Consider the following 20,145-nt stretch of genomic DNA (forward strand, 5'->3'; position numbering starts at 1 on the left):
ATGTCATGTGTCAGTTCAGGTATGCTTTAATCTCTTTGCACTTAATATCTGCAGCTTGTGGATGGTCGGGATACAACAAAAGTGAATATATCATTCTTAAGAAGCAAGATTGGTATAGTGTCCCAGGAGCCAGTGCTCTTTGAAGGCAGTGTTGCGGAGAACATAAAGTATGGAGACAACTCCAGAGAAGTCTCAATGGAAGACGTGATTGCAGCAGCCAAGAAGGCCCATTTACATGACTTTGTCATGTCCTTGCCAGATGTAAGTGCACCTAACACATTTCAGATTATATAATTAAAAACTGCCAACCAATCAGTTGAGACCTAAAGACTTCCTGGGCTGCCATGTTTATACAAGACCTCCTCATAATATGTTTTATGAACTCAAAATGATCAAGATTCTAGTGACAACAACTTTAATACAATGTAAGTTTCAGAAATTATGTAATTTCAATGACTCTGCTATGAGTTGTGTTGCTTTCTTCATTTGACTTTATTTCTGCTTTAAGTCACAGACATGAAATGACAGCAGCTAAATTATTTTTGACTGAGTCAGCTGAAGACTTTCTGTCTGTGAGTCCAGAGCATATACCACTATGCACATGAGGGCGTAACTATCGGGGAAGCAGGGGGATCCCAGAGCTGTGGGGGCCCTAAATACTTTTATTCCCTCTCTCTGATACAGGTGTTCATCCTCCAGACCAGGTGTTGCTGTGGCCATCATGTTATGGGTCATCGTCATCATCTTATTATGAGTAAGGGGAATCATGATGGCCACACTTGTTATTAGAATGGGAATCATGATGGCCACACTTGTTATGGGTAGGGAAATCATGGTGGCCACACTTGTTATGGGTGGGGAAATCATGGTGGCCACACTTGTTATGGGTAGGGAAATCATGGTGGCCACACTTGTTAGGGGTGGGGGAATCATGGTGGCCACACCTGTTAGGGGTGGGGGAATCATGGTGGCCACACTTGTTATGGGTGGGGGAATCATGATGGCCACACTTGTTATGGGTGCGGGAATCATGGTGACCACACTTGTTATGGGTAGGGGAATCATGATGGCCACACTTGTTATTGGAATGGGAATCATGATGGTCACACTTGTTATGGGTAGGGGAATCATGGTGGCCACACTTGTTATGGGTGGGGGAATCATGGTGGCCACACTTGTTATGGGTAAGGGGAATCATGATGGCCACACTTGTTATTGGAATGGGAATCATGATGGCCACACTTGTTATGGGTAGGGGAATCATGGTGGCCACACTTGTTATGAGTGGGCGAATCATGGTGGCCACACTTGTTATGGGAAGGGGAATCATGATGGCCACACTTGTTATGGGTAGGGGAATCATGATGGCCACACTTGTTATGGGTGGGGGGAATCATGGTGGCCACACTTGTTATTGGTGGGGGAATCATGGTGGCCACACTTGTTATGAGTGGGCGAATCATGGTGGCCACACTTGTTATGGGTGGGGTAATCATGATGGCCACACTTGTTATTGGTAGGGGAATCATGATGGCCACACTTGTTATGGGTGGGGGAATCATGATGGCCACACTTGTTATTGGTAGGGGAATCATGATGGCCACACTTGTTATGGGTAGGGAAATCATGGTGGCCACACTTGTTATTGGTAGGGTCATCATGGTGGCCACACTTGTTATGGGTTGGGGAATCATGATGGCCACACTTGTTATGGGTGGGGGAATCATGATGGACACACTTGTTATGGGTAGGGGATCCATGGTGGCCACACTTGTTATGGGCGGGGGAATCATGATGGCCACACTTGTTATTGGTAGGGGAATCATGATGGCCACACTTGTTATGGGTGGGGGAATCATGATGGCCACACTTGTTATGGGTAGGGGAATCATGGTGGCCACACTTGTTATGGGTGGGGGAATCATGGTGGCCACACTTGTTATGGGTGGGGGAATCATGATGGCCACACTTGTTATGGGTAGGGGAATCATGGTGGCCACACTTGTTATGGGTGGGGGAATCATGGTGGCCACACTTGTTATGGGTGGGGGAATCATGGTGGCCACACTTGTTATGGGTAGGAGAATCATGGTGGCCACACTTGTTATGGGCGGGGTAATCATGATGGCCACACTTGTTATGGGCGGGGTAATCATGATGGCCACACTTGTTATTGGTAGGGGAATCATGATGGCCACACTTGTTATGGGTGGGGGAATCATGGTGGCCACGCTTGTTATGGGTGGGGGAATCATGGTGGCCACACTTGTTATGGGTGGGGGAATCATGGTGGCCACACTTGTTATGGGTGGGGGAATCATGGTGGCCACACTTGTTATGGGTGGGGGAATCATGGTGGCCACACTTGTTATGGGTGGGGGAATCATGATGGCCACACTTGTTATGGGTAGGAGAATCATGGTGGCCACACTTGTTATGGGTGGGGGAATCATGGTGGCCACACTTGTTATGGGTAGGGGAATCATGGTGGCCACACTTGTTATGGGTGGGGGAATCATGATGGCCACACTTGTTATGGGTAGGGGAATCATGGTGGCCACACTTGTTATGGGTGGGGGAATCATGGTGGCCACACTTGTTATGGGTGGGGGAATCATGATGGCCACACTTGTTATGGGTAGGAGAATCATGGTGGCCACACTTGTTATGGGTGGGGGAATCATGGTGGCCACACTTGTTATGGGTAGGGGAATCATGGTGGCCACACTTGTTATGGGTAGGGGAATGATGATGGCCACACTTGTTATGGGTAGGGGAATCATGGTGGCCACACTTGTTATGGGTGGGGGAATCATGATGGCCACACTTGTTATGGGTGGGGGAATCATGATGGCCACACTTCAGAATCAGAATCATATTTATTTCGCCAAATACAGCAAGAGCTATATTCGGAATTAATTGTGGTACACATGGCATAGACATAGTATAAGAAGACAAGATACACAACCATACACAACTATAGTAATGGTATACATGACAGACCCGGATTGTCCTTAAGTGTTTCTTCCTGCCGTGCAGGAGCAGTCTCCTAATAATATTGGTAATAATAATGATGATGATGATGATGATGGTGGCCCCCGTACAGTCCCTGAGCAAGAACAAGGGCGGGAACAGCGAGACCTGGCTGAGAGACCACCGCTAGGGCCTGCCAGTAGGCGGGCCTGACAGGGGAAAGTTGGAGTTTAGCTGCCGAACCGCTTGGGGGAAGAAGGTGTTCTTCCGTCTGGTTGTTTTGCATGGTATAGTCCTGTACCTACGCCCAGTGGGAGGAGCTTGAAGTAGCGACTGCCTGGGTGAGAGGGGTCACGGGAGATCACCGTGGCCCTCTTCAGCGTCCTTGCGGAGTGGAGGAGATCAAGAGGCGGAAGAGGAGACCCGATGATTCTCTCTGCATCAGCTATGACTCTCCTGCAGTTTGTGTTTATCGCTGGCTGTAGCGCCCGCGTACCAGACGATGACTGAGGAGCAGAGGATGGATTCTATCGTGGCAGTATAGAAGCTGGTCAGCAGTTCCCTGGGCATGCCGAATCTCTTTAGTTGGCGCAGGAAGAACAACCTCTGCTAAGATTTCTTCTGAATTCTGGTGGTGTTCTGCCCCCACTTCAGGTTATTAGTGAGAGACGTGCCGAGGAACCGCAGGGATGTCACCCTAGAGACTTCGGTACCCCCAATGAGTACAGGTGGGAGGGGGGAGGGTTCCTCCTGAAGTCTACGACTAGTTCAACAGTCTTTGCGGCATTGTCACTGCACCAGTCACAGATTCTCTCGACTTCGCTGCGGTACTCCTGCTCTCCGTTGCTTCCAATAAGGCCGATGATAGTGGTGTCATCTGCAAACTTAATGACCTTCACAGAGTCCGCGAATGATATGCAGTTGTTATGGGTGGGGGAATCATGATGGCCACACTTGTTATTGGAAGGGGAATCATGATGGCCACAGTTATTATGGGTAGTGAAATCATGATTGCCACACTTGTTATTGGAAGGGGAATCAAGATGACCGCACTTACTATGAGTAGGGGAATCATGATGGCCACACTTGTTATTGGAAGGGGAATCAAGATGACCGCACTTACTATGGGTAGGGGAATCATGATGGCCACACTTGTTATTGGAAGGGGAATCAAGATGACCGCACTTACTATGGATAGGGGAATCATGATGGCCACACTTGTTATGGATGGGGGAATCATGATGGCCACACTTGTTATGGGTGGGGGAATCATGGTGGCCACACTTGTTATGGGTAGGGGAATCATGATGGCCACACTTGTTATGGGTAGGGGAATCATGGTGGCCACACTTGTTATGGGTGGGGGAATCATGGTGGCCACACTTGTTATGGGTAGGAGAATCATGGTGGCCACACTTGTTATGGGTGGGGGAATCATGGTGGCCACACTTGTTATGGGTGGGGGAATCATGGTGGCCACACTTGTTATGGGTGGGGGAATCATGGTGGCCACACTTGTTATGGGTGGGGGAATCATGGTGGCCACATTTGTTATGGGTAGGGGAATCATGGTGGCCACGCTTGTTATGGGTGGGGGAATCATGATGGCCACACTGGTTATTGGTAGGGGAATCATGATGGCCACACTTGTTATGTGTGGGGGAATCATGATGGCCACACTTGTTATGGGTAGGGGAATCATGATGGCCACACTTGTTATGGGTAGGGGAATCATGATGGCCACACTTGTTATTGGAAGGGGAATTATGATGGCCACAGTTATTATGGGTAGTGAAATCATGATTGCCACACTTGTTATTGGAAGGGGAATCAAGATGACCGCACTTACTATGGGTTGGGGAATCATGATGGCCACACTTGTTATTGGAAGGGGAATCAAGATGACCGCACTTACTATGGATAGGGGAATCATGATGGCCACACTTGTTATGGGTAGGGGAATCATGATGACCACACTTGTTATGGATAGGGGAATAATGTCCATGCTTGTTAAAATATCCCTGGCAGGTGGTCCCCACAGGTTGTTAGAGTGGTCCATCAACATTTTGCTGGGAGACTCCTTGACTTGTACTTACATCCCTAGCTGATTGAGTGTCATTAGGTATATTGATTCAACAGGTTAAGCAATAAGGGAGTGTTGCCCTGTAAGGAGGGGTGCCATAATCTCCTCCTAATCACAAAGCACTATTCCCCAGTTTACCTGACTCTTACCTGGTACACACAAAATGTGGTACACAAAAAGGAAGTTGCAGAGCATGCTGGGTTGTCATTTTTGCTTCTCTAATTCCCCTCAGACTTAACTAATGCAGCCTGATTTGCTGAAGCCCTTTTCCCTCTTGTTTTCCCCTCCCACACCCCCTGTTCCTCTCTGATTGGCCAATATTTCTCATGCTGAGACAATTCACTTTCTATAGTGAAGGGAGGCCAATGCATACACAATGAGGCAGAGCAGAGTATGGGAGGAAATTACATCAGGATTGGCTTCAAAATAGCCACACTTAACATGGGAAATACTAAGAAGGATTTTCTCTTTTTTTTGTTATAGAAAAATCACTAAAATCAAAACAAGGACAGTGCAATACATATGTTATGTAAGTAGAGTAAGTAAATGCATTATAATGTGTTTAATCGTGTTAAATGCAGTAAAACGCGTTGAGAGCGCATTTCAAAATGCATGCATTTCCATGCTTTTTTATAAACGCATCGTTGGGCTCAGGCCTTGAGGCCTTTTACAGATGCATACACAATAGATTAGGTATTGCACACCTATGATGGAAATAAGCACAAATATCTCAAATAACAACGGGGTGCTGTGTCAATAATACGATACCAATAACTCTGAGTAAAGGGCTGAGGTCAATTAGGACAGAGGTAATCATACAATTTCGTATAACAAAGATAATCCTCATGCACTATGCCAACATAAATGTATTTGAAAAACCAGGGAGAGAATTGGCTCTTTGGTGCATGAAGATGTAAAAAATACACTTTATTAAACAATCAAGTAAACATGATAAATAACTATTATGTCTGATACAAATACATAAAACCCATTAAAAACGATACAGACACCATACAAGAAATGGAGCTACCCCTCCACATCACCACCTGACCCGAAAAGATGGGGCTGCAGTCCCCACTGATCCAAAAATTGACGCCAAAAGTCAAAAAATCAAAAAACAAAAATCAAAAGAACAAAAATCAAAAAACAAAAATCAAAAGGCCACATAGAAAAAACACATGTGTGTGTTTGTGCTAGCATGATGGAGATAGGACTGGAATGATGGAGACAGGACTGGAATGATTCCGCTGAGCAGACAGACAGTTTATGGAACATAAACATATGCATACATTGATGCCTTATGGCTCTGGCCCCCCACTCGCAGGGGTCACTTCAAAAGGGATGTTATCCAGAACGTGGCCACAACCAGGCTTTGGATTGAAATGAGAATTGGTTCCTTGGTGGCAAAGATGATCTCTCATTGGATGCAGCAGCATGCAAAAAACATGGCATTTATGAGATGGCTGTTAATAATGAAGGCAATGTAATGTTCCAACATATGAAGCAGACCATAAGCATAGCAAATGCAGGCATGACATGCAAGACTTCCAAGCAATAATTCATATGTTGATGGAAACAGCAAAAACATATGCACAAGCTTCCAGGCAAGAATTCATACAGTGATGGCGCCGGCATAAGCATGTATAGCCAAAAGTTGCAGTATAGATAAATAGTGCAGCCATGAGATGGTTCCCAGCATAGTTACCAGTCCTCCTGAGATGTATTTTCCAGCATAGTTACCAAACCTCCTGAAAAATGTCTTCCATGAAGCCGGCCATGAAGGTGGATCAAAGGTGGATCAGAGGTGATAGTGGAAGCGGGGCTCCAAAGCTACTGAACGCCTGACATGTTTCGCCGCCCCTGGCGGCCTTTTCAAAGGCAAAGCAGCTAAATCACGGAGGTAGGACGCCATTATGGCGTTCTTAAACCTCCCCATGTGACCTATTCCCTCCTCCCAGCCACCGAGACACTCCCCATTCCCCCTCCCCTGTTGAGGGAGGCGTGGCCTTCTCGTCAATGGAGCGCATGACGCGCTCCAGGCCGCAAGAGTGAGGCGCAGAGCGCGCACGCGCACCAGAGGCGGGCGCCCGGATCCTACACCGCCCGGATAGGAGGCACAATCCCAGAATCCGGCCCGCAGCTGGAACGCAAATGCGCTCCATTGCTGCGGACCCGGAAGTGAGAGGCCCCCGTGAGGCGGCCACCAGACGCTTAACCATGTTGGGGGAGTCTCGTGAAACGGGGAAAAAGGGAAAAGGAGGAACATGGATAAAAGGAGAATACATATATATAAGTACCTATTCCCTATAACCAAACAAAATTGATTGACAAATAGCAAAAATTAAAATTAAAACAAAACCAAAACAAACTAAGGAACAAAAAACATTTGTCCAATGTAAAGGAACCAATCCCCACATGATAAATCCCTCAGCATAGGCCCAAACCTCAAAAGAGGGGCCCACTAAAAGGGCATGGGGTTGATGCCTATAAACTTACATCAATATTTTCAATAGGAATGCAGCATATAGACGGCTCAAAGATGCATAAATCATCCACTGGACCCTCAAAAAAAGAGAGAAAAAGGCCAGGGATAAATAAAACGGTTGGACACCTGTAAATTACTGCAGTGGGAGGACCACACAGAACACAAGAGGTGGGAAAGGAAGAAATGGGAAGATAAAAAAAGAAAAAAAGGAGGGGGAAAAGGGGGAAGGAAGAAGGGGGGGGGGGGGGGGGGAAGAGAAACGAGAGGGGAGAGGGAAAGAGGGAAAGGAGATCCCCGGAGAAACAGAATAGCAACTCAAAAGTTTACATAATTAGTGAATTAGGTGGGTAAGAATACCCGATAGTTCATACTATCATTAAGTCCCTTATTCTCAGTGGCTCTCAGATTAAAGATCCATCTAGACTCCAATTGCAGGAGGGATCTATCAAGATTCCCCCCCCTCGGATGTTGATGGATCATATCTAAGCCCACAAATCTGATATAATTAGCATCTCCTCGGTGTTCCAAGTGTATATGTCTAGAAATGGGGGATTTGAAATTACACCCTGTAATATCTCCTACATGATCCTTGATTCTCTCTTTGAGAGCTCTCGTGGTCTTCCCAATATAGAAGCATCCGCAACGGCAGAGGAGCAAGTAAATCACTCCCCTGGTGTTGCAGTTAACAAAATGCTGTAGAAACCATCTCCGACCATTAGGTAGTATCACTGAATTGCCAATTTCCAAGAAACGGCAGTAGGCGCATCCCCCACAACTATATGTACCCTTCACTTTACAATGACCTTCAGGGCCTTTCTTGCCCCAGAAGTGACTTGTGGTAAGCATATTTTTTAAGGTTTTACTGCGTCTGTAGGTGATTTTTGGGTTCGAAGACACAAAATCACCCACTGTTTTGTCTCCTTTCAGGACATGCCAATGCCGACGGAGGATCCTGTCCACCTCTCCACATTGATCATTGTAACGAGTGATCAACCGTGTTTCTTTATTATTATGGCTGATTTCTCTTTTCTTTGTAATTAATAAATCGACGCGATTCGCATTTTTTGCCCGTTTATAGGCATGTTTCAGCCATCGATCTTTATAACCTCTTTCTCTAAATCGAGATCGCAGTAATTTGGCCTCCTTTTCAAAGGTGGCTTCATCAGTACAATTGCGGCGTACCCGTAGGTACTGACCCATAGGAATCCCGCGTATAGTATGAGAGGGATGAGCACTTTTGGCATGTAGGTAGGCGTTCGACGCCGTTGATTTGCGATATAATTGGGTGGACAGCAATCCCTCATCATCAACCTTGACCGTCAAATCCAGGAAACATATTGAACTGGAGTGACAATCCATTGTGAATTTCAGATTCCACTCATTATGATTTAACACGTTCACAAAATCATCCAAGAGTTCTCTACCTCCTGTCCAGAACATGAGGACGTCATCTATGTACCTGTGCCAAGACACAATGTGGCACAGGTACATGACAAGGCCATCATTCCCGAACAGATGTCGTTCCCACTCCCCCAGGTACAGGTTTGCAAGGGAAGGAGCACATGTCGTCCCCATTGCCGCCCCCTGCACCTGGAGGTAATAGGATCCATCAAATACGAACACATTATTCTGTAAGATAAACGTCAAAAGATCCAGGATGAACTGGTTGTGAGGTTCCTCACATACATCCATCTCCGATAAAAATCTACCAACCACTTTAACTCCCTTCTCTTGTGGTATACTAGAATAGAGGGCCTCCACATCCAGGGTCACCAAAAGAGCACCAGAGGGGAGCTGCAAACCCTCCAAAATCGTCAGGAGGTGTAGTGTATCGCGTACATATGAGGGTAGGCGGTGGACATGAGGTTGTAAGTGTCTATCCACATAGATACTAATTTTCTCAGAAAGTGATCCATTCCCGGAGACTATTGGTCGTCCGGGGGGCCTCTGAGGGTTTTTATGTACCTTAGGTAGAGCGTAAAAAGTGGGAATGATGGGATTTTCCACCTTTAAGGTACATCCCACCTCCGCTGTAATGACGCCGTCTCTCACTGCCATATCAATCCGATCAAAAAGTCTCCCCTGGTTTGAGATCACCCTGGATGCAGAGACCCTCCGATACCACTCCTTGTTATTAAGAATTTTCTGACACATATAGATGTACTGCTCAGATCTCATAATGACCACATTCCCCCCCTTGTCAGAGGGTTTAATTACAATGTCTCTGTTTTGGCGCAATTCCGTAAGAGCTTGATTTTCTTCCTCAGAAAGGTTAGAAAATTCATTTTTTCCTATCCATAATCTACGGATGTCCTCTTCAACAAGGGCAACAAATGTGTGAATGCTAGGACGGATGGAAAAAGGGGGGAACGTGGTCGAACGAGGATCTCCTTTCCCTCTTTCCCTCTCCCCTCTCGTTTCTCTTCCCCCCCCCCCCCCCCCCCCCTTCTTCCTTCCCCCTTTTCCCCCTCCTTTTTTTCTTTTTTTCTCTTCCCATTTCTTCCTTTCCCACCTCTTGTGTTCTGTGTGGTCCTCCCACTGCAGTAATTTACAGGTGTCCAACCGTTTTATTTATCCCTGGCCTTTTTCTCTCTTTTTTTGAGGGTCCAGTGGATGATTTATGCATCTTTGAGCCGTCTATATGCTGCATTCCTATTGAAAATATTGATGTAAGTTTATAGGCATCAACCCCATGCCCTTTTAGTGGGCCCCTCTTTTGAGGTTTGGGCCTATGCTGAGGGATTTATCATGTGGGGATTGGTTCCTTTACATTGGACAAATGTTTTTTGTTCCTTAGTTTGTTTTGGTTTTGTTTTAATTTTAATTTTTGCTATTTGTCAATCAATTTTGTTTGGTTATAGGGAATAGGTACTTATATATATGTATTCTCCTTTTATCCATGTTCCTCCTTTTCCCTTTTTCCCCGTTTCACGAGACTCCCCCAACATGGTTAAGCGTCTGGTGGCCGCCTCACGGGGGCCTCTCACTTCCGGGTCCGCAGCAATGGAGCGCATTTGCGTTCCAGCTGCGGGCCGGATTCTGGGATTGTGCCTCCTATCCGGGCGGTGTAGGATCCGGGCGCCCGCCTCTGGTGCGCGTGCGCGCTCTGCGCCTCACTCTTGCGGCCTGGAGCGCGTCATGCGCTCCATTGACGAGAAGGCCACGCCTCCCTCAACAGGGGAGGGGGAATGGGGAGTGTCTCGGTGGCTGGGAGGAGGGAATAGGTCACATGGGGAGGTTTAAGAACGCCATAATGGCGTCCTACCTCCGTGATTTAGCTGCTTTGCCTTTGAAAAGGCCGCCAGGGGCGGCGAAACATGTCAGGCGTTCAGTAGCTTTGGAGCCCCGCTTCCACTATCACCTCTGATCCACCTTTGATCCACCTTCATGGCCGGCTTCATGGAAGACATTTTTCAGGAGGTTTGGTAACTATGCTGGAAAATACATCTCAGGAGGACTGGTAACTATGCTGGGAACCATCTCATGGCTGCACTATTTATCTATACTGCAACTTTTGGCTATACATGCTTATGCCGGCGCCATCACTGTATGAATTCTTGCCTGGAAGCTTGTGCATATGTTTTTGCTGTTTCCATCAACATATGAATTATTGCTTGGAAGTCTTGCATGTCATGCCTGCATTTGCTATGCTTATGGTCTGCTTCATATGTTGGAACATTACATTGCCTTCATTATTAACAGCCATCTCATAAATGCCATGTTTTTTGCATGCTGCTGCATCCAATGAGAGATCATCTTTGCCACCAAGGAACCAATTCTCATTTCAATCCAAAGCCTGGTTGTGGCCACGTTCTGGATAACATCCCTTTTGAAGTGACCCCTGCGAGTGGGGGGCCAGAGCCATAAGGCATCAATGTATGCATATGTTTATGTTCCATAAACTGTCTGTCTGCTCAGCGGAATCATTCCAGTCCTGTCTCCATCATTCCAGTCCTATCTCCATCATGCTAGCACAAACACACACATGTGTTTTTTCTATGTGGCCTTTTGATTTTTGTTTTTTGATTTTTGTTCTTTTGATTTTTGTTTTTTGATTTTTTGACTTTTGGCGTCAATTTTTGGATCAGTGGGGACTGCAGCCCCATCTTTTCGGGTCAGGTGGTGATGTGGAGGGGTAGCTCCATTTCTTGTATGGTGTCTGTATCGTTTTTAATGGGTTTTATGTATTTGTATCAGACATAATAGTTATTTATCATGTTTACTTGATTGTTTAATAAAGTGTATTTTTTACATCTTCATGCACCAAAGAGCCAATTCTCTCCCTGGTTTTTCAAATACTGTGTCAATAATAGACACCAATTAACAAACAAAAGGACACGCACACCAAGTCAATTTAAATGCTTAGAAAAAGTGTATTGATAATCAATGTATCAAGAATATCATAAGCTGGTCTGAAATCTCAGTACCAATAAGAAAGTGCATACAAAAATGTTTACATACAGTACATAAGATACATAGAATACATGATGTAACCCACTATTAGCTAGAGAGATGTGTAAGCAGCAATCTTGTAACCCGTAAGGACACAGTCCAAAACACATCTATAGCTTATATCATCCAGCAAATATGGGTCCCAAGGAGGATCAAGTCCCCTATAGTAAAGTCCAGGGAAAGAGTCCCAATCTGTTAATGCGCATAAAACAGTTCAACAAGCGGTGTGAGATGAGGTGCTGTCACCCTCAACTTGTTTACCCAGACGTCGGCGTTTTGGAATTAGATTCCTTCCTCAATGGGTGCAAAGCGGGATAAGCGACCACAGCAGAGCGGGTGAGAGGCAGCGTCCTGATAGCCATGGCGTCCAGCGCACATTAAATACATGAGCAGTGTAAAGAGGCAGAGGGCGGGGGCAAGTCATCACACCGGGGCCGGCCCAGTGACGCGATGACGTCAAGCGGCTTGCGCCGCCGCGTAATCACGTCACATGCTTAATCCAAAGCGTCTCCATAGCAGCGGTGGGCGGCGTAACAAGCAAAGCGCCGTTTCTATTCCACACGCTGACACTCTCATGGGGACCAATGGAGCAGCATATTGTCAGGATCTATGTGGCAGCAAACTAAGACAAGGCTTCACAGTATGTAACATCCAAAGATCCTGATGACTTGCTGTATGCGTTGTATGATAACAAATCGGTGTGAGGACCTTAAAATTGCCTGTAGATAAATATAAAAAGAGAGCAAATATTAGTTTAATCAGGATGAGTCTAACCTTCTTATATTGATTCACAGAATCAAAAAGTAAACAGCAGATTTGATTGGTCTTAAAGTGGTAGCAACACCACTATGACTGTGTGATACAACAAATAATTACAAAAAGCATCTTAGATCCACATCCTCATTCAAACCATTAGGATGTTTAGTACATAACTTGTAAATCCAAAACAGCTCACGCTGAAGTAATTTTTGTTCAAAATCGCCCCCCCTCCGAGAGGGGTGGACGATTTCTATAACTCTAAATCGCAGTTGAGAGACCTAATGCCCAGCTTCCCAAAAATGTCTAACCGAAGGTTCATCCACATTAACACAACGTATATTACTCCGATGTTCAGAGATTCTACGTCTAATTTCTCGTGACGTCTGTCCAACATAGGCCAGACCACATGGGCAAGTAATCAAGTAGACAACACCCTTCGTGGAACAGTTGGCAAATGCTTTCAAATAGATCCGGGTACCCCTACGGGGATGTGAGAAGTACTCCCCACGGCTCACAAAATTACATTGCATACAATGACCACAAGGATACATTCCCTGTGGTTTCGTAGTTTGAGTAAGCCAATTACCTGTGACACGTGGTTGAGAAGTACTCTGTGTATGCACCAAGGAGTCACGGAAATTCCTAGCCCTACGATAGGCACAAGTAGGAGGATCACGGAAGGTGTTGCCCAATGTGGGGTCACTATTCAAGATATGCCAATGGCGGTGCACAATCGTGGCTGCCTGTTGGGATAACGGAGAGAAGGTAAGTATCATAGGTATCTTAGATGCATCATCTTTAGGTTTTTACAGATGCCCATTCCTCCCGAGTGCCCAGTGCTATTATCTTTTATCCAGGTAGTATTTTAGTATCCATTGGTCTTCTCCAGTGACTCCATCTTGATCTGCTGCTTGACTGGAGCCTCTTCTTGTGTTCAGAGCAGTCTGGCATCCTTGTTGTTGATTGCAGCCTTGTCAGTTTGCTTAAAGAGAATCCAAGGTGGGTTTGATGAATATTATCTGCATACAGAGGCTGGATCTGACTATACAGCCCAGCCTCTGTTGCTATCCCAAACCCCCCTAAGGTCCCCCTGCACTCTGCAATCCCTCATAAATCACAGCCATGCTGCTGACAAACAGCTTGTCAGAGCTGGCTGTGTTTATCTCTATAGTGTCAGTCTGCTGCTCTCCCCGCCTCCTGCAGAACTCCGGTCCCCGCCTGCATCCCTTTCCTTGGTGTCTATAGTACAATAACTTTACTACTACACTCAGCCTTTACCTCTTTTGTTTCAGAAATATGACACCAATGTCGGAATCCAGGGATCCCAGCTCTCCCGTGGACAGAAACAACGCATTGCTATAGCCAGAGCCATTGTCAGAGATCCTAAAATTCTACTGCTGGATGAAGCTACATCGGCCTTAGACACAGAAAGTGAAAAGGTTTGTGATGCAACATTAGTAGAAAATGTAGATTCCATTGAGAAGGTCAGGGACACCTACTTTTAAGACCGAGTTCATTGATTTTCTGCAGGGTTAATGTGCTACTTAAACTATCTTGGAAACTGCTATTGGTGCCTCCTTTGAATGTTTGCTACCTCCTTTGAATTCTAGCTATATGTACTAAAGCCTAGTTTCCACTTGAATGTCTCCAAATAGGACAAAACACCCATGCTGTTGTAAGATTGCATCCAAATTGCCATGCCAAAGCATGGCAATGGGGATTCAGATGTGATTCTGAAACAAATCTGAAACAGCCTGTTATTTTCAATAGGCTGTAATTTTGGCTGTAATTATTGTGTGGGAAAATGGAGTAAGTGGAAATAGGGCCTAAGTCTTCCACTTGAAAACAGAGATCAGAAGATCTGAAGCTCCTTATACTGTTAATTAACCTCTTAGCATTTAAAGGATACCTGAAGTGACATGTGACATGATGAGATAGACATGTGTATGTACAGGGCCTAGCACACAAATAACTATGCTATGTTCCTTTTTTTCTTTCTCTGGCTGAAAGAGTTAAATATCAGGTATGTAAGTGGCTGATTCAATACTGACTCAGACAGGAAGTGACTACAGTGTGATCCTCACTGATAAGAAATTCCAACTATAAAACACTTTCTTAGCAGAAAATGGCTTCTGAGAGCAAGAAATAGATTAAAAGGGGAATTTCTTATCAGTGAGGGTCACACTGTAGTCACTTCCTGAGTCAGGACTGAGTCAGCCACTTACACTCTTTCAGGTAGAGAAAGAAAAAAAAGAACACAGCATAGTTATTTGTATGCTAGGCACTGTACACACCCATGTCTATCTCATCATGTCACATGTCACATTCGGGTATCCTTTAAGGGCTAGGGATGCTCATACCAGTTTCGCGGAATTGAAATGAACACATTTCAAATGGAAATCTGCATTTCCGATCAAAAATTAGAAATTGGATTTCTACAGAAATACCACATTACTGTAACTCGGTAATTTTAGCCCAATCACAGAATGCGGAAGCATTGGACCAATCAGATAATGTTTCCATTGTCTGGCTATATGGGATCTGGCAGGCTTGGCTATATGTTGGGCTAATTCATGGTGCAGAATTTTCCATCCCAGGGCTTGTCCCCCAAAAGAAGGAGGAACGGGTCTGGAGGTGTCAAAGTGCCCAGTGATGTTTTGATAAGAGTGGTAACTGTAGCCCAATATGGTTTGACAATAGGACAAAACCACCAGACATGGGTGAAGGAGCCAATTTGGCCACATCCGCTGAAGCATAGGTTGATCCTGGATGGATCTCCTGGCTACAGGAACGTGTACAAGGATAGGCGTGGCCAGGGGGCAGTGGACATCGCCGTGGAAGTCGGCTTCCACTGCGTGAAGAAAAGTAAGCCATAGCGGGGAAACAGAGGATCGGTCCAGGTCAGCTGCAGGGGGCCGGTAGAAGCCCCAGGTAATTGAAACTCTTTCTTTTATGTTACTTCAGTTCTGCTTTAAAGTGACTCTGTAACAAAAATTACAACGTGTTTTCTACCATCCTACAAGTTCCTAAACCTATTCTAATGTGTTGTGGCTTACTGCAGCACTTTATACTATGACAGTCTCTGTAATAAATCAATGTATCTTTCCCCTGTCAGACTTGTCGGCCTGTGTCTGGAAGGCTGCCAACTCTTCCTTGCAGATCTGTTCCTCTATGCACACTCCAGTGTGTGTGTTATTTACATAAGCCAGCAGCTTCTCTGCTATCTTATCAGTGATAGAAGAGAGCTGGATAAAAATCCTAGGCTGTGAAAGGAGCTGGAAGGTCACATACTGAGGAATTAACCACATAGGCAGAGCTGTCTGCAGGAAGCCTGTCACTTCAGTGGGTGAGAGCTGAAGGGGTCAGAAGGTAAACACACACAAGTGATCTCTTGAGATTCAGAAGTAAGGCTGTATACAGCCTGCTTGTGTATGAATGTATTTTCTATGTGTGGACATACTGTATATCAACCTACTTCCTGTTTTGGTGGCCATTTTGTTTGTTTATAAACAAACTTTTTAAAACTGTTGTTAACTACTTTTAATGTGGCGGGGAGCGGCAAAATTGTGACAGAGGGTAATAGGAGATGTCCCCTAATGCACTGGTATGTTTACTTTCGTGCGATTTTAACAATACAGATTCTCTTTAAAGGGCAACTGAAGTGAAAGAGATATGGAGGCTGCTATATTTATTTCCTTTTAAGCAATACCAGTTGCCTGGCTATCCTGCTAATCCTCTGCCTCTAATACTATTAGCCATAAACCCTGAACAAGGATGCAGCAAATCAGGTGTTTCTGACATATTGTCAGATCTGAAAGATTAGCTGCATGCTTATTTCTGACATTATTCAGACACTACTACATCCTAGTAGACCAGCAGGACTGCCAGGCAACTGGTATTGTATAAAAGAAAAATAAATATGGCAGCCTCCATATATTTCTCACTTTAGTTGTCCTTTAAAGATGAAAAGACTTGCGTCACCTTGTCATTAACTATGTAATTATAAGATTTATTTTATTTTTTCAGACTGTACAGCAAGCACTGGATGAGGCGAGGCAAGGTCGGACCTGCATTGCTATAGCCCATCGCTTGTCCACCATTCAGAACAGCGACATCATAGCAGTAATGTCCCAAGGCCTCATCATTGAAAAAGGGAATCATGAACAGCTGATGGCCCGGAAAGGGGCCTATTATAAACTAGTAACAACTGGAGCACCTATAAGTTAGAAAAAGGACTGGTATATATTGCCGATATTGGGATTTTATGAATTGCATTCCTCCCCTAAGTACTGTAGTATATTTACATAGTATGTTGATACACATGACTTTGAGGGCCTCCACCACCACCACCACAAAAGTCCACCCACGCTTTATCAGCCATGGACCGTTACATGTGGGCCCTGGTCATGTGTTCACATTGACAGTAGAAAATTAAGCTTTACAACGGTTCATGTAGGGTCCACAGACACTAGAGTCCAATTGAATGTGCATGACAGACCCAACTTCCTCTGAAGCACTTTAAATATTGGCAGAGTGTTAAAATGTACAATGTTAAAAACGTTAATTAATCTTACTTATTCATTTTAATAATATTTAATGCAATATTTATTTTTTATTGTATAGTAATATAATTATAATAATGAATTTAATTTAATATTAGTTAAACATTCATTTTAGTAGCTTAAATCCAGAGATGAACATAATGTCCTCCTGACATGCAATCTCCACGTACTGAGGAAGCCATTTTAGTAAATAAAAACATTCGTTTCCAATTAGTTGGGCAACAGCTGTATTAACTATTCAGCTGTCAGCGAATGGAAGGGCAGTTATTGGGATTCCACATTTCAGATAAGCAGTCAAGAGAGTTTTCCACCTATCTCAATTATCTCTAGATTCCATCCATTTCCACCTGGAATTTTTTAGGTTGGAGGAGTGAAGTGTAGAGCTGGTCTAGGAGATGGTCAGTTCTAATCCAACAAATGCCTTCTAGTTAGGGTGGGATTTCTGGAAAGGCCACAATGGCCCGGGCCTTGGGCGGCTTAAGCCCAAGGGGGCTCCTGAACATTAAAGAGGGGTTCGTATATATGAAAGAGGAGGCTGAAAATGGAAAGCAATACTTGAATAAGAGCAACTGATGCCCAAGGGAGCTGTTCATGAAAGAGAGGGGCTAAAGTATACGGATGATACACATGGAAGAGGGGGCTGTCCTTGGAATAAGAGGGGTGCTGTTGCAGATGAAATAGGAGCCACAATACTTGACCTAGGGGCGAAACATGTATAAATCTGGTCTTGCCTCTAGTTCGGTTAAGACCCATACACAAGTTGTTTGACGGAAACTCTCTCACTAAAGTTGTCCGACAGCCATTCAGAGAAATTCATGCCCTATGATCATTAAAGAGAATGTTGAATGACAAGAGTGGACGTGGTAGAGGATTAATATACCAGAGTTTAAGTGGTGACACACCATACAATTAAAAGATCCAATTTTACACCAATTTTATTAATGTGATTGGTTGTCCTGAAAAATCAAGTTTTTTCCCCATTCGACAAATAAAGAATGACACAACGACGCTTGGCCCAGACTGAGACCTGCATTAATTGCCAATATACTCCTATCCTGTTGCCTGATGAAGCAGGGTCATACCTGCAAAATGTGTTGCAAAGAACCTTGGAGTGTATCAATACATTTTCTATGTTTAGAACGTTAATACGTTTTTGTGTCTGCTTGGAGGAGGTAAGTCCATCACTGCCTCCCCATGTTTTAAAAGTTTTATCTATTTTAATCCTTTAGGCGCCGCTGTTCACCTTGTAATTTTTTTTCATTTGTTTGAGAAATCTGATTGAATTTCCCATGTTTATTCGATAAAAGAAGAATGGGAGTGTATGAAAATTGAATGGTGTGTGGTAGATTGTCAATTACTTGATGTACAGACCCAATCAATTTTTTTCTGGGTTTTCAATAATTTTATTCAGAATTAAAATTGAACATATGTGCGTGGTACATTGGTCAGAAAAAAAATTGATTGCAATTCTTGAACTGAAAAAGATATTTAAAAAATTGTATGTTGTGTGGCCACCTTTTCTCAGATGACAGATGTTGGCTGAGCACTGCAGCCATTTATTTTAATCCAGTGATGGGCAGGCTCTCATTTGCAGCCTCCAGAGTGCATGCCATGTAAATCATGCATCACCTCATTGCTGGCCGCCCCCCGCCCACAATTGTCCCCTCCATTTCTTCCTTAAAAAAGGATGATCAATAGGATACCAATAATTTGAAGGTAATGCAAATCTTATGTACATTTCAGCAGCTTAGAAATGGACCAATCAAATGGTGTAGCTGCTGCTTTTAATTGGTTCATTTCCAATGCGTGTACATTTTCATATAATTAGCATAAAATTGTCATCAACATGGAATTATTAGCATCTGATTGACCACACCTTCTTTTGGCTTACACAGTAGCTGTTAGACTAGACTAAAGCTGGCCACTAACGGTCAAATTTCTAGCGAAAAATCGTTCGAGCGATCAGAAATTCTGATCGGATTGGTTGTAAATAATCTCCATTGGTGGACACAATCGATTATGAACGAGTGAAAAAAATGTCGCCCGAATGAATTTTCGTCGAACGAAAATTTGGATTTTCTTGGTGGTCGTGATAGATAGGAAGCAATGATTGGTTAGTTGATGGTGTAGTGAACGATTTTTCGTCCGATCAGAATTTCTGATCGCTCGAACGATTTTTCGCTAGAAATTGGACCGTTAGTGGCCAGCTTACTAAACTAAGACTAAGACTAGACTAAGATTAAGATTAAGAAGACTAGAAAACAGTGATTGCCCAATGACGGAGCCGTGGTCCCGCCCGTGGGACTGTCAGCTCAATTTGGAAGAGCAGGCAGTGGGGATTGGCTCATTTAATTCCAGCCCCCCCCCCCCCCCCCTTTCATTGGCCGCATGCATCTGATAGCTTTATCAAATCCTGGAAAGCTGAAGCCGCGGCGTTGCACTAGGAGGGAATCGGTGCATCCGCCCTGCTCTTAAGCTCATCCCAGCCCAGGACTCAAATCCTGCTCCCCTTCAAACCGATCCTGCACTTCAAACCGATCTGGCACTTAACGTCTGCCCCCTTCGAGCCGAACCAGGGCTCAACTCTTGCCCCTCCTCAAGCCAATCTGGGACTCAACCCCTGCCCCCTTCAATCCGATTCGGCACTCAACTTCTGCCCCCTTCAAGCCGAACCAGGACTCAACTCCTGCCCCCCTTCAAGCTGATCAGTAAGTATATATAAGGCTACACAGGGGTACAGAAGCACACAGGTGGGGGCAATGGGGGACAGAAGGCTACACAGGGGACAGATGAGCACAGGTGGAGGGGCAACGGAGGCCACAGGGGGACAG

At 44.8% G+C, this 20,145-nt stretch overlaps 1 protein-coding gene across 3 annotated transcripts in view; it reads left to right on the forward strand.

Moving 5' to 3' along the window:
* The window catches only part of LOC137524985 (bile salt export pump-like), a 196,114-nt gene extending 175,969 nt beyond the window's left edge, over nucleotides 1-20,145 (forward strand). For all 3 annotated transcript variants that reach the window (XM_068245584.1, XM_068245585.1, XM_068245583.1), the window contains exons 26-28: nucleotides 55-261; nucleotides 14,045-14,191; nucleotides 16,779-20,145. In XM_068245584.1, the coding sequence (XP_068101685.1) occupies nucleotides 55-261; nucleotides 14,045-14,191; nucleotides 16,779-16,979 (555 nt within the window). In that variant the 3' untranslated portion in view covers nucleotides 16,980-20,145. The remainder of the gene's footprint in view (nucleotides 1-54; nucleotides 262-14,044; nucleotides 14,192-16,778) is intronic.

This window comes from Hyperolius riggenbachi, chromosome 7, assembly GCF_040937935.1.
Source record: "Hyperolius riggenbachi isolate aHypRig1 chromosome 7, aHypRig1.pri, whole genome shotgun sequence".
Classification (NCBI taxonomy): Eukaryota; Metazoa; Chordata; class Amphibia; order Anura; family Hyperoliidae; genus Hyperolius; species Hyperolius riggenbachi.